Source organism: Lycium ferocissimum, unplaced genomic scaffold (assembly GCF_029784015.1).
Source record: "Lycium ferocissimum isolate CSIRO_LF1 unplaced genomic scaffold, AGI_CSIRO_Lferr_CH_V1 ctg215, whole genome shotgun sequence".
Taxonomy (NCBI): Eukaryota; Viridiplantae; Streptophyta; class Magnoliopsida; order Solanales; family Solanaceae; genus Lycium; species Lycium ferocissimum.
The window spans coordinates 87,372-105,971 of record NW_026719744.1 but is presented as its reverse complement, the minus strand read 5'-3'; the positions used below and the strand labels follow the sequence as shown (position 1 = coordinate 105,971).

Genomic DNA, 18,600 nt, shown 5'->3' with positions numbered 1-18,600 from the left:
GAGAAATAGTCCATTTTAAATTTTCAGTAAAAGAAATAGTCAAAGCAAAAATTTTAAGTTCTTATTTAGTTTTATGTTTCTAGCTAAGCATCTTAATTAGGGAAGGAAAATTGTTGAATTTAACATTGCATTTTTAGTTTACGATTAAAATAAGAAAGTGTCCACTTGTTAAGGAATAAAATAGCCTCACATAAATAGTGAAAAGAGGGCTTTGTTGTAAAAAAAATAATTAGGACTTTGTATATTGTTTAAGTTGGCCCATCGTATAAATTATGTAGATCGTAGGTTATGTAGACCGTATAGATTTATAGGTGTATGTATCCGTTTTAAATATTGCAAAAAATGCTTAAGCATGCCCTTAAGTAATCATTACACTGTATTAGAGGGAAAATCTGGAGGGAAATAGGCTGTTTTGGAGCCTTGTGAGATAGGGATATATTGATCATTTTACGTTGGCCTTGCTTGGATTGTGACAGTGGTGCCAAAACGGGTTGTGTCATTTAGCAGCACTCTTATAGTATTTGTCTAGGCCCATGTCATCCTATTATATATAGCTCAAGCATGTACTTTCCTTTGAATTGAATTTCTCATGGGAATACAAGGAGATGGTAAATACCACGTGTATGTTTGTTTCAATACAATGTGAACTCTTTTTTATGTACTTCTAATTAGTGCATTGAATTTAACATTTCAGCTTCAAATTCAATGCATTAGTTAGAAGTACATATTCAAATTTGCATTTCAGAAGTGAAGGAAATCAGAAATAGACCAGAAGCCAATATTTAGTTGATTGCTTATATATTCCTACTTCTAAAATCTTAATTCCACTGCTTCTGAGAAAAAGAAACAAAAGAAAGGAAAATTGGCAAGTTTTGTGAAGTTGTTAATGGTAATTTTGCATAGAGTAGTAAGACCGTAATACACAGAACGAAAAAAAATATATATTCATTATTCATTTATAAGAAACCTCCAAATTCTTTGCACACTGTTAAATTCTATCAATACCTTCATATATTATGCTTATACCATCAATATATTTTTTATTTTGCGTCTTACAAGTACAAAGTTTAAACTCTATATTTATTCTTTCCTTACTCTCTTGGTCTTTCCCTTGTCATAAACACAAAAATATCTAAAAGAAAAAAGAGAGAAAGAAAGAAAGGAAAAAGATAGCATACATGTAGTGATGGGTTACAATAATTAATTTAATTTGAATATTTCTGGTGGAAGCACAAGAGCGCCAAATTGACAAGTGGTAATCATAGTAATAATTAGGGACCTATTTTTCCTAGGAAAAGTAGGAGTAATATAAGTGCTATATGACTAATAAACTTTGATATTCCTGTAAAATAATTTTCAGGCCTTCCCACTTGCAAGCATGATGTTGGAGTTTGCAATAACTTTAAGTCAGGTTCAATGACCTAAAAGAAAATAATAAGAACTATTAAAAAATAAAAATACGGGACCATTAACCAGTAAATTCCCTAAATTAAAATTAAAAAAAATAAAAATAAACGGGAGACAGAAAATGAAGGGTTAGCTTACATAATTGTACATCCACTCATTAGCAAATTAATAAATGACTAAATAATACTTAAAAAGTAATTGTTCTTATCTAAAAGCTACTTTACTGTAATATATTGGCCTTATTACATCTTGTAGTGTTCCCTCGTTTAGTCAACTTCTGTGGTCCTAGGAAGAGCCAAAATTTCTCCATTATTATTATTATAATAATAATAATAACAATAACAATACTATAGAACCTTGTTAAAATGATTTTATTTGATAACACCAAATTTCTTAAAAAATTATATATTCTCTTTTGGATCGAAAACCATTTAAACTTGGTCTTCTTTGAAAAACAAGCTAGCGTCTTAACTTATACTACTCTATTAATTTATGATACAATTACCAATGGTGGATCTGTACCTAAACAAAATATTTAGGCCCCATTTCTTCATAGATACCAAAAAAAAATTCATTTTTTTTTTAATTTTGGAGTTGGAGTTGGAGTCGGAGTTATTTTTGGCCATAGTTTTTGAAATTGTAATTTTTGGTGAAATGTAGTTGTAAAAAGTAAAAAAAAAGTGAATTTTTTTTAAAAAATAAGTTTTTTTTTGAGTTTTTGGTATTCTAATACAATTTCAAACAGTATTCTAATTAAAAACACTAATTCCAGAAAAAAGTGCAAAAAAAAAAAATTGGAATAAAGTGAATAATTCTTATGGCCAAACGGAATACTTATTAAGAAACAAACACTGATCATAGTTTGTTAAGAAACAAACGCTGATCATAGTTTGCCTTTTATTTCTTTAACAATATGATTGCAGTCACTAAGTCATCTATCTAATCACTTTGACGAAGTTCATGCCATACTAATTATTTTGCACTATAAAAACATCAATTTTTTCTCTAAGCTGTTTTCTGATGTATATCTTCTTCTTTTTTCCCTATTTTTCTTGCTCCCCATTTTTTTAATTATCATAACATCCATAGCATCCCTACACTTCATGTGGGGACATGTATCCAAATGGTGAAAGAAATCCATTTAGTTCTGTCTTACATATTCATCAGTCTAAAAACTAACAAATGTGAAATTTGTTTGCTGCACCAATGATTATTAAATACTAACTTATAACTAAATAATACATGTTTGATTCATAAATTTGATAAAAAATTAACTTCATTTATATGTTCTATAAGCAATTTTAATAGTAGATAATAAATAATATTCGAATTTTTTTACGCACGTTATACTAATTAGGTTTGTAATAGCTAAAACACATTTAATTTGATTGTTATTCTAGGTTGTATATTGTAAAAGCTATTGGAAGTCTAGTGCGGTCCCTTAGTACAAATACTGAAATACATTGTCATAGGGACTCATTTTTCTCTTTAATATTTTTGAACGTAATTAATGGAAATATGAATAAGAAAAACTTAACCAGGACGTGTTAACTGTTTTTTCTTTTTGTTAATTAAGATATGCCTACACAAAATAAACTTTTTATAAGGAAGAAACCCAAATAAAAAAAGATAAAAATAAAATAAAAATAATAACCTCTCTCAAATATTGGTAAGTTTTAATTTTGGTCCTTCAAAGATTGGTATATTCTAATTTTGATCCTTGTGATATCTAATTAAGTACGTTTTAACCTTCAATTAATTGAAATATGCACTTTTGATCCCTTTACTTGTGACTATTCACAAATTTAGCGTATCATCCACCACTCAATTACCTATTAGTTATGTTAAGCTTGTATTTGTTACTGCATATTTGACGGTAATATAATTCTCAAAGTAGTTCAAATACAACATAGTTCTTATATAAAAGGACTAAAACATATATTTCAATTAGCTTAAGGTTAGATGTGCAGTGACTAAAATCAGAATATACCTATAATTTAGGAATAAAAATGCTATATTATACCTTCTTAAAGAAAACGACAAGGGATTCTTTGCAGTCACTTACTCTAATAGCTAGGAGTATGATGTAATATGGCAATGCCACTGCTCTTCATTGAAAATTAGTAAAGGTTAATTGACAAAGTTTTACATAAAAAGTAGCAGCAGCAGCAGTATTTACTATTTAGCAATAACCAGAAACCGGAAAAAAACAGAGGATATTCATAAAAGAGAAAGATAAAACGAATTAAATTTTCCTCTTATTTACATTTTTCAAGTTTCATTTTCATATTCGTACAATTTTGTCTGTATTTGCGACAAAGAAAGCGTTTACTAATTGTAATTATTAATGATATAGATAAAATAAAACTACATGTGTAATGTTTACTTTACTACTTAATTTATTTCTCTTTCTTCCCTTTTTTTTCAAAAATATAAAAAAGACATCAGGTTGTCTTCATGCATTGGCAACCTAATTTCACTTTTCCCAACTACAATTTCTCTTTTTCTACCGGACTCCAAACCATTTTCTTAAACAAAATACATAATCTCCTCTTTTCCAATAATTAAATATTAGTATTAACCAAATATTTTAATACTAATTTCTTTTCCCATCTTTATTATTTTTTCCTTTAATTACGTCTCGGACAATCTGAGGAAAAATAGGAACTCAAATTATCTTTCTTAACTCCTCAAAACTTCATGTTTTTCACATTTTCTCATAGTTCAATATTTTTCCTTTAATTTCACTCTTTATTTCTGAAAAATAGCTGTAGAATTTTGTAAAAATTTCCTGATCGTTGCCATTAGTTGCTTTGGGTGTTTTTTTTCCAAACAATATTTGTAGTTGAACCTGGTAAGACTTCAAACTTCAGCAGAATTTAAGCTTCATTTTATTTGTATTTTTCAGTATCTTTTTCTAATATTTTTATTTTTGATGTTTGATATACAGGAAGTAGGAAGGAAAGGAAGGGATTTTTTTCTTTTTCTTTTTTGTTAGTGAATTTTTCATATTTGGTTATAATGGAAGGAAGGGAAAATATGAGTAGCAGTGGAGTAACAGTAGTGGGTTCAGATGCTCCATCAGACTACCACGTGGCACCAAGGACCACTGACAATCCTACACATGTCACTCTGACTGGATCAGCTCAACCAGCAGTACCACCCCAGGTGGGTTTGGGTGTGGGTGTATCACCTGGATCGGCAGTTACTACAGCTGCTGCTGCTGCTGCTGCTTTAACAGTGACTAGCTTGAAGAAAAAGCGAGGTAGACCAAGAAAGTATGGACCTGATGGGTCAGTTGCTAAGCCTATTATTTCTCCTAAGCCTATTTCATCGGCTGCACCGTCACCGGTCATTGATTTTTCGTCGGAGAAACGGGGGAAAGTACGGCCAGTTGGGTCAGCTGTTAAGGTGTATCAGCCTAAACTTGATGTTGATAATTCAGGTAAACATAAAAAAAAGAAAGATGTCTTTTGCATGTCTTTATTCTGCTTAGTTATGTTCAGAAGTTTTAGGTCCCGTGTCACTCTTTCCTTTTTAATTAGTTAAAACAAGAATGACTTTTTGTTTGTCCTATAGTTTGATTTGACACGGATTTTAAGAGAGTAAAAAGAATACTTTTGAAATTTTTAGTCTTAAACTAAAAATATGTATAATGTATTAAAATGTCTTTAAATCTCATGGTCTTAAATATGATAGGTGAGATATTGAAATTAAAGTGTTTTCAAATTAAGAAAGACACATTCTTTTTTAAACTGATTAAAAAGGAAAGTATGGCAAATAAATTGAAACAGAGGGAGTAACAATTTTCACTTTAAAATTCTCGTTTTATCTTTAATAAGATACTTATAGCCACACAAATATACATGGCTTGTGTTAGATCACAAGTTTCAAAAGTCTTTTATTCTTAAACACTGTGATGAGTCAAACACCTAGACATAAATTGGGACGGAGAGAGTATGTCTTTTGATATGTTTTTATTGTGGAATTAGTGTTTGGTGTTTGGACTTTAGTGTGTGTGTTTGTAGACGTGGGACCTGTGAATAGATGCTGCAAACTATGATAAGCTGATGTCAAAGGTGTAGTTCTGATAGTCAGGTGGGATTTTTGGGTTCCTCTGAGAAATAGGGAATCTTGAAATTATAGGTGTCACTTGGACATAAGTGTAACTGTCGAAGTTGATTTTCTAAATTTGGTTCCTGATAGTAATAGAATAAATTAAACAAGTACACTTACTAATCTACTGCTAATAGATAAACTGCAGGGTTAGTCTCGACCTCTAATCTCCATAATCTACTGCTTATAAAGGAAAGGAGTTATTTTAAGCGACATTTTTAACCTGATGGTTCAGTGACTTTTACTTCCTAGTGCGACTTTTAAGCAACTAAAGTTTCTGGAAGTTCCTTACTTGAATAAACAGATTTTTTTTTTCCATGCCCTTTGTCCCAAGAATTATGTCACTGCTGTTGTTTGGGGAGCCAAAACATTTTTTCCCTTGAATACAATTTTTCCACATCTGTAACTATAAAAAGAATATGTTTTGTAGTTCTTGGTATGTAATTTTGTAATATCTAAATTTTATTTCAAACAATTAAGAATCCTTTATCTGTGTTCACATGCAAAAAGTTAGATATGTTGACTCTTAAACTTCCAACCCAGCCATCTTTTTGGAACTCCTATATAGCTATTTTATCTCTTCATTAATTTAATGAGTTATCTCTCTTCTTTTTCCGCTGGGGGAGTATAACCTGGATCTTCAATATAAGGAGCCCTGCTATCGTATTTCATCATTAATTTAATACTCCCTCTGTTTCAATTTATGTGGCTTGATTCAGAGTACGATGGTCAAACTAAGTAATGTTCAGGGTGAATTCGAATATAGAATCTTCAATGATTTTTGAATAAAACTTACATATTTAGAAACTACATAAAAAGTACTACTCCCTCCGTCCCAAAAAGATTGTCTTACTTTCCTTATTTGTTTGTCCCAAAAAGATTGGCACATTTCTCTATTTAGAAACATTTAACTTTATGAGATGATTTACAGCCACACAAATATTTAAGGCTTGTTTTGGACCATACACTTTAAAAGTCTCCCTTTATTTCTTAAACTCCGTGGCAAGTCAAACTAAGACAATCTTTTTGGGACGGAGAGAGTATAAATCACAATAGTTAACAATGTAATATTTAGAAAGTATTTGAAACAATTATAGTCAAAGAAAATATCCTTTGACCGTCCAAATAGTAACCAAGAGGAACAAATTGAAACGGGGAGTATGAGTTGTCTTTCTTCTTTTTTGACTTTATATGCTATCAGAACTTTTTCATACTATAGAAGGTACCCGAGGATTCGCTACACTAGAGAGCGGCTTAAGTCATGCGCTTACAACTCAATTTTTTGCCCGCCACTCCCCCCCTCCCCCCCAAAGGTCGAGCCTCCTTTTCAGTTGCCCTCTATATCGTTATTTTTTCCATAGATATCTAATTTATCTTGCGATCACTGTCTTGTTTCCATCTCTCTCAATGAGATTCTCTTTTTATGCATTGTCCATCTTGTCGCAGCTATTTTGACAAACATGCCTATCTAGTCACCATCTATTGGTTGACCACACTAGAATTTCATTTTATCGAGATGAATACAAAAATGTAAATTGTTGCCAAAATTTCTATTCACGTGGCCTTCAGGGTTTTGGTTCAGCTGTAAGGATGTATCCAGAGTGTGATTGGTGGGTGCACGTCACGTGTGTTAACTCTGCCACTGACACAAAACCTGGTATTTAAGTGGGAGTAGGATAATGAGACAGGTCCTTACTCCCCCAATCCAGTTAACTCATCTGGGATTTTTCAGTTATAAAAAGAAATTGTTCTTCATGTGTTTACACAATCCAGCCAAAGAGCTCAAGTCCAACAATCCATCTACTCCACGCCTCCCACGTACTATGAATTTAGTTATCAGTCCAATCCAACTGACTTAATCCGGGTCCGCTGACATGTTAAATAAGCAGAACACTTCTCACAGTTTAGTTAGCAGTAACACATCACATAGTTCAGATAACAATACCATTAAGATATTCATCTGCCAAGTCAGCGAAAAGATTTAGAAAGGCTTCTTATGAGTTTTTCGACGTTTTGATTCCATGCTTGAGTTAATAACTTAATTCTATCAAATTTATCATGAGATTCAAGAATCAGGTCAAACTTGAAGAATATGATCCATATACTCCAAATTGAGGTCTGTTTGAACGTATCTAGATTCTTTATTCATTTCTAAGTTAATTGTACAAGGTTTTGGTAATGATTGTTGTATCATGATTAAATCCCAGTAATTTGGAAATTATCATAATTTCATGTGACCTAAACTCCTATGTAAGGAACTGCCTTGTATGTTATTCATCACCAATTCACTAGATGCTATTTTCTTGTCTTTCCTATTTTCCCTTTTTATCTTTGGCAGAGGTTGCAGATAATATTCTAAAATTATCATAAGCATAATTTTATGTGCACAAATATTTGAAAGTAGTTAAAATTACTTAAATAGTTACTACTCTCTTTTTTTCTTTTTCAATAATTACTCTCTTTTTTCTTTTTCCCGTTTTGTTGGATGGGGTGGCTGTGTTTTGTTTGGGCATGACTTACTCCATCGAAAACCAGTTGACTTGGTAATTCATGATTGCATCATGTGGTAATATTTCAGTTCATTAATGAGAATTTTCTTATCTTATAGAAAAGAGAACGCGAAATCCATTTTCTTTTCCCCATCTGGACATGAAATATGGTTCTGTAGTTGAATATCGGTATATCTGAAGGTTCATTTTACATTACTAATACTAAGTCCTTTTTGTAGGTGAATGGGTTTCATGCTCGGTTGGTGCTAATTTTACGCCCCATATTATCACTGTTAATACTGGAGAGGTAAACTGTTAGCTGTAGCTAGTATCTATGGCAGCCTTATCAGAGAAGGGTGACTTGGCTATTTGCCAATACATCTCAATAACAAATTGCTCATATTTTTTGGTAAATTTTTAGGATGTTACCATGAAGGTTATATCATTCTCTCAACAAGGGCCTCGAGCAATATGTATTCTATCAGCAAATGGTGTAATTTCCAGTGTCACACTTCGTCAACCAGACTCTTCTGGTGGTACATTGACATATGAGGTGCTGCATCTCGTTACGTTTCTCTTGCTATAGTTATATATATATATATGTTGTTTCATATCATTTTTGAAGAGCCATAAACATTTGATAATTGCTTCTACGTGTGAGGCTCCATTATGTGGTGTTCTTTCCTGGCCTATCTAATGATGTAGTACTCTGCAACTTTGGTAATCAAGTGTTAGGAAAAGTTATTGGTGTCTTGATGAAATATTTAGCCACTGTAGTCGCTTAAATACAACAACAACATACCCAGTGTATTCCCACAAGTGGGGTCTGGCAAGGGCGGATCCAGGGTATCGGCTGTGGGTTCCGGGGAACCCACACCTGATAACCCGAACCATGTATTTATATTGAGAGTCCGGTAGTTATATAAGAAATTGCTAGTTGGGAATCCATTACTAAAAGGAGCTGTTGGCTCAGCGGTAACGAAGGAACCCTGTTTCTGTGTCCGCGTTTTTTACGCGGGATCTATTTCCCTTGGAGTCTTTTTGTGCAAATATTATTGCATATTAGTTTATTTTATTGGGAACCCACAAACTTAAAATCCTAGATCCGTCTCGGGGATCTAGGGAGGGTAGGATGTACGCAGACCTTTCCCCTATCTTTGTGGGGTAGGGAGGCACATTTTCTGATAGACCCTCAGCTCAGTAGTCACTTAAATATAGGTTGGAAAGTAATAGATTTTCTCTGATCATGTGAAAGACTAATCAGATTGAGGGCATTGATCTTATTTGGTGAAGAATAATCACATTAAGGGTAGGGATATTATTTGTTGCAAGAATAATGACATTAGGAAATTGATCTTATTGGTAAATTTCTTTCATTTTAAGGCATGGTGCTTTTGTTACCTTAAAACTTGTGTTCTCATTCTGTCAATGGCTTTTGTGTGGACCATGTACAATGTTAACTAAGGTATTATCCAAGTCCCTCGAATCAGTTTGTGATTGGCATTACAGATAACATGATTTCTGTCTGTTTATTGTCTATGCTTGACATTTCAATATAAACTTCCACTTCCCATTCGTCCTATAGGGCCGGTTTGAGATACTATCCTTGACTGGATCTTTTATGCAAACGGAGACTGGAGGAATGAGAAACAGATCAGGTGGGATGAGCGTGTCTCTAGCAAGCCCCGATGGACGTGTCATTGGTGGTGGAGTTGCCGGTCTATTGGTAGCTGCCGGTCCTGTGCAGGTATTGGTTCTCCCTTATTCAGTGTGCTATTTACGCAATAGGAATGACATTGTGCTTATACGACAAATAGATGTAATAATCTTGTGAACAAATTATTGTATTACTTCCAACACAGTGGTTTTTCAGTTATAATAGTTAGCATATTTCTCTTTGTTGCTATGAATCAGATTGTTGTGGGCAGCTTCCTTGCTGGAAATCAGCACGAGCAGACGACCAAAAAAAACAAGCCCGAGTGCATAACTGCTGCTGTTCCTCAACCGAGTACAGAGATGGAAAACTCGAATCACTCATCAGCAAAACAAACAGTACCATCGTATTCTTCCTTCCATGCAGATAACTGGTCATCGTTGGCCCCCGACTCGAGGAATAAGCCTGCTGACATCAATGTATCTCTGCCTGCTTAGGGTTTAGTAAAAAAAAATGGAGCTTACCAGTTAAAGGTGAACCACGAGCTGCATATCATTCACTTCCTATTGATCCATCTCACTCCTATTTGTTGTTTCCATTTCGGTGAGGTCTGTTTAGTAATTTTAACTAGTTTTCTAGAAAGTTTTCTTTTTCCTTCCCATCTGTCGTCTCATATTAGAATTGTAGATGAATAATGGCCCCAAAAATAATTTCATTCGTAGGTAAGGTTTTCTTTCTAGTTTTAGCAAATGTAAGCCCTTGTCTCTTCATTGCAATGCATGTGAACTGCTGCAGTTGCCCTCGTGACTAATATTTGGCGGCGTTGGCTCTTTGGAACTGGTATTTTTGCCCTCACGGTTATCTTGGCCAGTAATTTCGCTTAATCATACTAAGTATTGAGATTAAACATTTATAGAATGCAGATACAAGGGAAAAGTGCTCATACGAGATTACAGATGAGACGCTCTAGTCTACTCCCTTGTCATACTTTATATGACGATCTTTGACGCAAAAGCTAAACGTATCACTAGTATTTTGCAGTCTTAAAAGATGTTATGTCATTACTCGCAGAGTATTTCATTAAGGGAAAGATGGAATGTTAAAAGTAAGTAGTTAAAAAATAAAGACCAGCGTCAAATCTTTTGGAATGAACTTGAAAGAAAAGAGTGTCATTTATTGCGAACGACATGAAAGCCTTTTGGTCTTAAAGTATCAATCATCACGCGAATGAGATAAAGTAGAGCACGACGTCAGAAGTAGTCAAAAGAATATCCATGGCAAAGCCATCAAAATATATCTTGTTAATTAATTCACCAGGCTTGGCTTAAGCAAATCTGGGAACCTCATCTTTTTGGTTTGACTGTTTAAGTTGATACTCTGGTTCTATATTAATCTTACAGGAGCAATTATAATCAAACATTGATACTACAAAATCTAAGGGTAAAGGCGCTCAGCCCCAAAAAAGACATAAAAAAAAAAAAAAAAAAAAAGGGAAGAAGAAGAAGAAGAAACTAGTGGCTCAATTTATCCAAATTAAGTAGCCAACTAATATGGAAACAAAATGTGGATGTCTGCAACCATGATTTCCATTTCCATCCAAGAATCATCTGGCTCTGTTACCAAAGTTTTGTGCTTAATCGACTAAGCATAATTCTGTATAAGCTAAGAAATAACTTCTTAACAGATAAGCTGTAATGGAAATCCAAAAAAGTTCGTGAAAGAGGGACAAAGGTTAAATAAAACTGAGTACTAAATTAAATAAGTAATGAAAGGGACAGAGAGAGAGAGAGAGAGAGAGCAAACAGAGTAATTTTCTTTTCTGAGTGTATTTTTCCATCTACACAATCATGGCTATTTATAAGCCAATAAAGCTTAAGCAAATGAACTTGCTTTGAGATATGACCACATGACATCCACCACTTGTTCACAACCCTCCCCCTTGGATGTCCATGTAAACTAAAAATTCTAGTGAAAGAAAAGTATATATAGTTATTCGTAATACGCATTGCTTGATGCCTCGTTCAAAACCTTTTCAGTAAAACCCAGTGGGACAAAATCTTGGTTTTGAAAAAAAGAGTGCAACGCGTATTTTACTAGTAACGCATTAGTGAGGAGTACTCCCCCTGATGAAGACATCACTTAATGTTTCGAAGATAGCGTATTCTAATCTTGTATATTAGCTTCTCAAATGTTGAAGATGGCAATCCCTTAGTGAACATGTCTGCTAAGTTGTCACTTGAGTGAACTTGTTGAACATCTATATCACCCTTCTTTTGAAGATCATGAGTTGTCTCCTTTAATGTGTCCTCCTCTTAGCTGAGCTATGCATGCAGCATTGTCTTCGTATAATGTTATTGGAATATTCCTCTCCAAAGGAAGGCCACGTGTTTCCTGAATATATTGAGTTATTAATCTCAACCAAACGCATTTTCGAATTGCTTCAGGAATGGCTATTATCTCTGCATGATGAAGAAGTAGCAATCATAGTTTGTTTTGTTGAACGCCATGGTATAGCTATACCTCCACATGTAAACAAATAACCTATCTGGGATCGACCTTTATGTGGATCATACAAATACAACGGCATCTGCATAACCAATTAGTTGTGAATTGGATTCATTTGAATAAAATATTCTCACATCAATAGTCCCTCGGAGGTATCTGAATATATGCATACCATTCCGGTGTCTTCGTGTTGGGGAAGAACGAAATCTTGCGAATAAGTTTACAGCGAAAGATATATCTGGTCGAGAATTACTAGCAAGATATATCAATGCCCCAACTGCACTAAGATATGGTATTTCAAAGACCAACAAGTTCTTCATTACTTTCATAAGGTCGAAATAGATCTTTATTAATATCAAGTGACCTCACAATCATTGGGGTACTCAATGGATGTGCTTTGTCCATGTAAAATATCTTTAAAATATTTTCACTATATGTTGATTGATGGATAAATATTCCATTTGTAGACCAAGAAAGAATTTTGTTTTTCCAAGGTCTTTCATTTCAAATTCTTTTTTCAAACATTCTACTGCCTTTGGAAGCTCTTTAGGAGTTTCAATGATATTCAACTCATCAACATATACAACTATTATGACAAATTCCGATAAGACAAAAGGATAAATTGGATCATTTTTGTACTCTTCTTTCAAGGTATTCGCTAAGGAGATTATAACACATGTGCACTGATTATTATAATCCGTATAAAAAATTCTGAAGCTTTATTGAATAACTTTCCTAGGAATCTTTATATGCTTCAGGGATTTTCGTAAAAATATCATTGTCCAGTGAGCCATATATATAGGCCGTGAAAATATCCATCAAATGCATATCAAGTTTTTCATGAACGGCCAAATTTATAAGATATTTGAAGGTGATTGCATCCACCACCACATGAGAATATGTCTCCATATAATCAATGTCAGGTCTTTGCGAAAATCCTTGTGCCACAAGTCATGCTTTATATCTTACGAATTCATTTTCCTCATTTCGCTTTCGCACAAAAACCCATTTGTACCCCCACTGGCTTTATACCTTCAGGTGTTCAAACTATAGGTCCGAAAACTTCGCGTTTTCCAAGCAAAGCTAATTCAACTTGAATTTCTTCTTTCCATTTTGGCCAATCATTTCTCTGTCTATATTCCTCAACAGTTTTTGGTTCAAGATTCTCATTTTGTAGCATTATTTCATCAGCAACATTAATAGGCAAAAACATTTGACAATTATATCATTTCGGCTTCATATTTTTCCCGAGGAGACATAACTTATTGAGATCTCTTCATTTTCATTATTTTCAGGTACCTGAATATCTCTAGAGGTTTTATCAATTGTAATGTCTTGTAACTCTTCTTGAGCAACCGCCTCCATATTATTATCATTTTTATTATTTGCTCTTTTTTAACGTTTCGAGGATTTTTATCTTTGGAGCCGATTGATCTATCATGTTTTAAGCACGGTTTAGACTCATTTGCATTAATTGATTGTCCTGCCGGGACATCAACTCGAATTGAAGCATTAGCAGCTGGAATATGAGATTTAGTAATCCTTGATAGGTCAGTGAATGCATCTGGCAGTTGATTTACAATATTTTGCAAATAGATTATCTTTTGAACCTCTTGTTCACATTGATTTGTTCGAGGATCTAAATGAGATAGTGATAATGCATTCCAATCTATCTCGTCTTTCAACTGCTTATTTTCTCCCCCTAATGTTGGGTATATTGATTCATCAAAATGGCAATTAGCAAATCTTACCGTAAATAAATTTCCAGTCATAGGTTCCAAATATTTTATAATAGAAGGAAATTCATACCCAACATATATCCCCAACCTTCTTTGGGGACCCATCTTTGTGCGTTGTGGTGGAGCAATTGGAACATATACCACACATCCAAATATTCTAAGATGGGAAATATTCAGCTCCTGACCAAAAGGCAATTGTAATGGGAGACTTTATGATAACTTGTGAGCCTTATCCGCACAAGTGTTGTTGCATGCAAAATAGAATGACCCCATACCGAAATGGGAAGTTTTGTTCTCATAAGCATTGGTCTAGCAATTAATTGGAGACGTTTGATCAATAATTCTGCTAGACCGTTTTGAGTATGAACACGAGTAACTGGATGCTCAATTGTTATCCCAGTTGATATACAATAGTCATTAAAGGCCTGAGACGTAAATTCACTAGCATTATCAAGACGAATTGTCTTAATTGCATAATTTGGAAATTGTGCTCTTAATCTTATTATTTGAGCAAGCAATCTCGCAAATGCCAAATTGCGAGTTGATAATAAAAACACATGTGACCATCTTGTAGATGCATCGATTAAAACCATATAATATTTAAATGGTCCGCATGGTGGGTGAATGGGCCACATATATCACCCTGTATACGTTCCAGTAATGCAGGGGATTCAACCAGGGCTTTAATTGCTGATGGTCTAATAATCAATTTGCCTTGAGAACATGCAACACAAGAGAATTCCCTAAATTGAAGAATCTTCTGGTTTTTCAAAGAGTCCCATATTAATTCTCAATTATTTTGTGCATCATAGTAGAACCGGGATTGCCCAACCGGTCATGCCAAATAATAAAATATTTTGAATTAGTAAACTTTTGGTTTACCATGGCACGTGTTTCAACCGTGCTAATATTTGTGTAGTATAGGCCGGATGCAAGAGCAAGTAACTTTTCCAGTACATATTTCTTACTTGACATCATTGTAATAATATAAAGATATTCAATCTTTTCATCATTTGTAGTCTCAATATCATAGCCATTTTGGCAAATGTCTTTGAGACTTACTACAATATAATGCTTCATTAATTGCCAAATTTGTTTCTCCAGATAATAATAAATTAGCTTTTCCGGAGCCTTCAATTAATCTTGTACTTCCAGATGTTGTATTAATATTGGTTTTTTTCATCACCAAATAACAGAAATATTTCTTATAATGTACTTTGTATTTTAACGAAGAATATCCAAAAAAATTCCCCAGTCATCAATTGAAATTAAATAAGCAATGAAAGGGACACACAGAGAGAGCAAAAGGAGTAATTTTCTTTTCTGGGTATATGTTTCCAATTCCATCTACACAATCATGGCTATTTATAAGCTAAATAAAATTTGAGCAAATGAACTTGCTACAGTGATATGGCCACATAACATCCACCACTTGTTCGCCACAAGAGATAGTTTATTACTCTTCAATGAATAAGAGATGCAACTAATTCCCAATTAATAGCTACCTCCAACTACCTAGCTAACTTCCCCTTGATTTAACTAATAAATGGCCCTCTTATTTATTTACAAAACATTCTGTATACAAAAATTCCAAACATTCGAAGACAAAGGTAAAGGAAAATAACTTCAAAGAAGTCGCTACACGCCTGCACCTGGTCCATTGTGCTTTACAACAGATAAAACATAAGAGAAAATCTGAATATTCTCTTCTATACAAAGATACTCCTAATATAGCAACATGTTCAGAAACAGTACAATAAATGTTCAGACAGAATAGAATTTGATCGCACATTAGATAAATTAGAACTCTATCAAAGCTGGAACTGTGAATACCATCTATTAATTACTTCGTAGACTTCACAAATGACTATGTGGGGCTATTTTAAAAAAATAATAACTTGACACTCGATATCTTTCTTTTTACCATAGTAATTCCACAAAAGATTGGTGGTACAGGCGCACACGGCAATGGGTCAAGTCTCATAGGTATTTGCCTCTCTAAACGTCCAACAAGGCTTAACTTTATCAAACAGCCTAAGCAGGTTTCTCACAGGTATTTGCCTCTCTAAAATCTGAAATAGCACTACGAATCATTCCGGCCACATCCGATCGTACAAAGAGATGTGTATTGTCCAAGACCTGTATGATAAACTTCTGTGATTGGGGCAATGCAGCATTCATATTGATAATGAACTGTGCCGTGGGTACATCACTGCAAAGGTAGAAAAGAAAGCAGATCTCAGCATTCCATATGAAGCAAAAAGTATTCGAAATAAAGTTGGCACATGACTTGAATGTTAAAGAGTTGAACATCTATAAACTGAATGTGATACCCATGATACATGTCTACAACAACAACAATAAGAAGAACATACCCAGTGTATTTTCACAAGTGGGTTTTGGGAAGGGTCAGATGTACGCAGACCTTACCCCTACCTTTGCGGGGTAGGGAGGCTGTTTCCGATAGACCCTCGGCTCGAGAGAAAAACAGGCTTCGAAGCATGATATCAAAAAAAAAAAAAAAACCAATAAAGCAGTAAGATAAAAACAAAAAAGAAACAGATAGTAGTACACCTCACCCATGATACGTGTCGTCAAGCCTTTTTAATTACAGAAGATACAGTTTCGTTATGTATGGCTGATGAGATCCCTTTGATACAGAGCTAATTCCAATAGACTTATTGGATGGTCACATTAGCGTGCATCCAGTAGGAATTGGATCAAGAGTTTCTAAAATTAATTTTTTTGCCCCAATCAGACATCTTAGACGTTCCGACCCATTTAGTTTCAGAAATATATTTGGTTATGGTTTACTTGCTCTAAATTGTAGTTTACCATGATATGTACAATCCTTTGATGGCGTTCACCATGATGTACCTAAGGCATCAGCTGCAAAACAAACATCAACCTCGGCAAAATAAAATGACAACCAATGATAATAAAAAGTTAAAAAGGTGCGAAATAGCTCTAACATAACTGACTAGTTTCCCTCTTTGATTTCTCTATCCAGAATGTATTTTTGAATCACTTTGTTCTAATATATTAGGTAAAAGAGAGGAAAGGGTGGATCTTTCACCCAACAATTAGAATACAGTAAGGCTAATGACACAATAACATGGGAGCTTGTAAATGCAACCCTTTATAATTTTTCTTTTTCTTTTCTTTTTTTTGGGCACTTAAAGAACTTGATAATCACGTATCAAAACTTTGGTGATAGTAAAAAAAATAGGATGATGTACTTCAAGATTGTCTTTCATAAGAAATTGACGATCAGATCTTACATGGGGAATTGAGGCAAGCGGATTTGACCGGCCTATGGGTAAATACCAGGGCCATCACCAAACCAAAGGCCTGATAGCTGCTTTGGATTGTTACCTCTTTGGAAATTCTGACTTTAAGTGACATCACTTTCTAATAGTCCCAACAAGTTTGCTTCAATCCATATTGGTTAATTTAGGGATGGATTTTATCATATCTGCATATCATTCTACCCAGTTTGTACTGCCCTCTTGATGCTGCAGCCTACTGTTGCCCTTTCTGTTTAATCTTTATTATTTACTCTAGGTTCCTTGTCAGCTACTTTTGAGTTTGTGCCTGAAAATAAATTGGTGGCTAGAGTACAACAATCTTCTCGTGCTTCCACATTTTGGTTATTAATCCAACTTGATGCAATACAAAATGCAACTGTAGAAACACCATTTTAAGGCGGCGCCGATGGTTTCTCTAACCAGTCAGGCTGAAAAAGTTGACCTAGAAAATCCAACCTATACTTGAGTCCAAGTTCCTTAGATGAAGCATTAGCTTTAATAAGACATACCTTACACATTGAGAACTAGGGGATAAAAAGTGTAAACAAAAAGAAAAAAAAAAAAAAAAAAGAACTAGTGAGTCAATTTTCACTTCCCAATAACAAAACCAATAGTTTGCTTCCCTATCTGAGAAATTTCATGGTAAACAATATGGACGAAGAAGGATCATTTTGTCACAACCTGGTGGACAATACTCACAAAAGATGGTTGTTATTACAAATCCAGATTACACAATGTCAGTACACAAAGAGTCTACAATCACTTGTAACAGATTGGACAAGCATAGTAAATTCTTGTGAGAAAATAAACTGAGAAAGGGTCAGTTAGAGAAACTATACCTTTTTACCAATGCCTAAAGAACCAGGGATTCATACTTCATCAAAGTGAAATGCACAATGAACAAAATGCAGAGTTTGCATTAAATCCCTCTCTAATTACTTTAAATTTTGGTATACAAGATACATTAAATTGATTCAGATATTAGTGTCACATACAGGAACATACTAACCTCAACAAAAAGGCCCCGTGCCGATACACTAAATTTGACGATAGAGTAATTCATATGGTTAGGTTTGGGGTTGTCAGCATCAAAGTTAGTTGTTTGAATAAATTAGGATAGATAAAGGTTTGAAAGTTATGAATTTTGTCCCAGGTGCTGATAACTCCAGCTGTAATGAAAAAAAATACTACTGTTATCGCTTTTATTCTTTTCACTACTGTTAAAAGTTGTCCAGAACATTGACTACTACAACTCTAATAAAGGCTTATTATACAAGCCATTACTATTACTCCCTCCGTCCAATTTGTTTAGACACTTCGCTTTTGAGAGTCAAACAAGTTGTTTTTTTATTGTAATTTTTTCATAATATTTTAAATAATTA

At 33.9% G+C, this 18,600-nt stretch overlaps 2 protein-coding genes across 3 annotated transcripts; one reads left to right on the top strand and one right to left on the bottom strand.

Annotated features, from left to right (window-relative positions):
* The first annotated feature begins 3,901 nt into the window (after positions 1-3,901).
* LOC132043138 (AT-hook motif nuclear-localized protein 1-like) lies at positions 3,902-10,509 on the top strand. Its single transcript, XM_059433625.1, has 6 exons — positions 3,902-4,261; positions 4,358-4,852; positions 8,252-8,319; positions 8,434-8,565; positions 9,598-9,759; positions 9,927-10,509. Exons 2-6 carry the CDS (start codon positions 4,429-4,431, stop codon positions 10,161-10,163), a joined length of 1,023 nt encoding a protein of 340 aa, XP_059289608.1. The 5' UTR covers positions 3,902-4,261; positions 4,358-4,428; the 3' UTR covers positions 10,164-10,509.
* A 5,085-nt stretch (positions 10,510-15,594) lies between these two features.
* Positions 15,595-18,135, bottom strand: LOC132043156 (general transcription and DNA repair factor IIH subunit TFB5-like). Of its 2 annotated transcripts, none has more exons than XM_059433648.1 (2): positions 16,746-16,780; positions 15,595-16,122 (listed from the first exon to the last, which is right to left on the bottom strand). In XM_059433648.1, exons 1-2 carry the CDS (start codon positions 16,778-16,780, stop codon positions 15,945-15,947), a joined length of 213 nt encoding a protein of 70 aa, XP_059289631.1. In that variant the 3' UTR covers positions 15,595-15,944. The 2 variants fall into 2 exon arrangements, 1 of the variants encoding a protein (XP_059289631.1); XR_009411686.1 differs by lacking the exon at positions 16,746-16,780 and adding an exon at positions 18,058-18,135 and having other exon boundaries at positions 16,008-16,122.
* Positions 18,136-18,600: the final 465 nt, after the last annotated feature.

What these genes read in the sequence shown, in the direction of transcription:
- LOC132043156 (XM_059433648.1), bottom strand. Translation starts at nt 16,780, where the DNA reads ATGGTGAACGCCATCAAAGGATTGTACATATCATG. An exon ending in AAAGGATTGTACATATCATG is followed by an intron (nt 16,123 to 16,745) that starts GTAAACTACAAT and finishes CTACCTTTGCAG; the next exon opens with TGATGTACCCACGGCACAGT.
- LOC132043138 (XM_059433625.1), top strand. Translation starts at nt 4,429, where the DNA reads ATGGAAGGAAGGGAAAATATGAGTAGCAGTGGAGTAACAGTAGTGGGT. An exon ending in ACTTGATGTTGATAATTCAG is followed by an intron (nt 4,853 to 8,251) that starts GTAAACATAAAA and finishes TCCTTTTTGTAG; the next exon opens with GTGAATGGGTTTCATGCTCG. An exon ending in GTGGTACATTGACATATGAG is followed by an intron (nt 8,566 to 9,597) that starts GTGCTGCATCTC and finishes TTCGTCCTATAG; the next exon opens with GGCCGGTTTGAGATACTATC.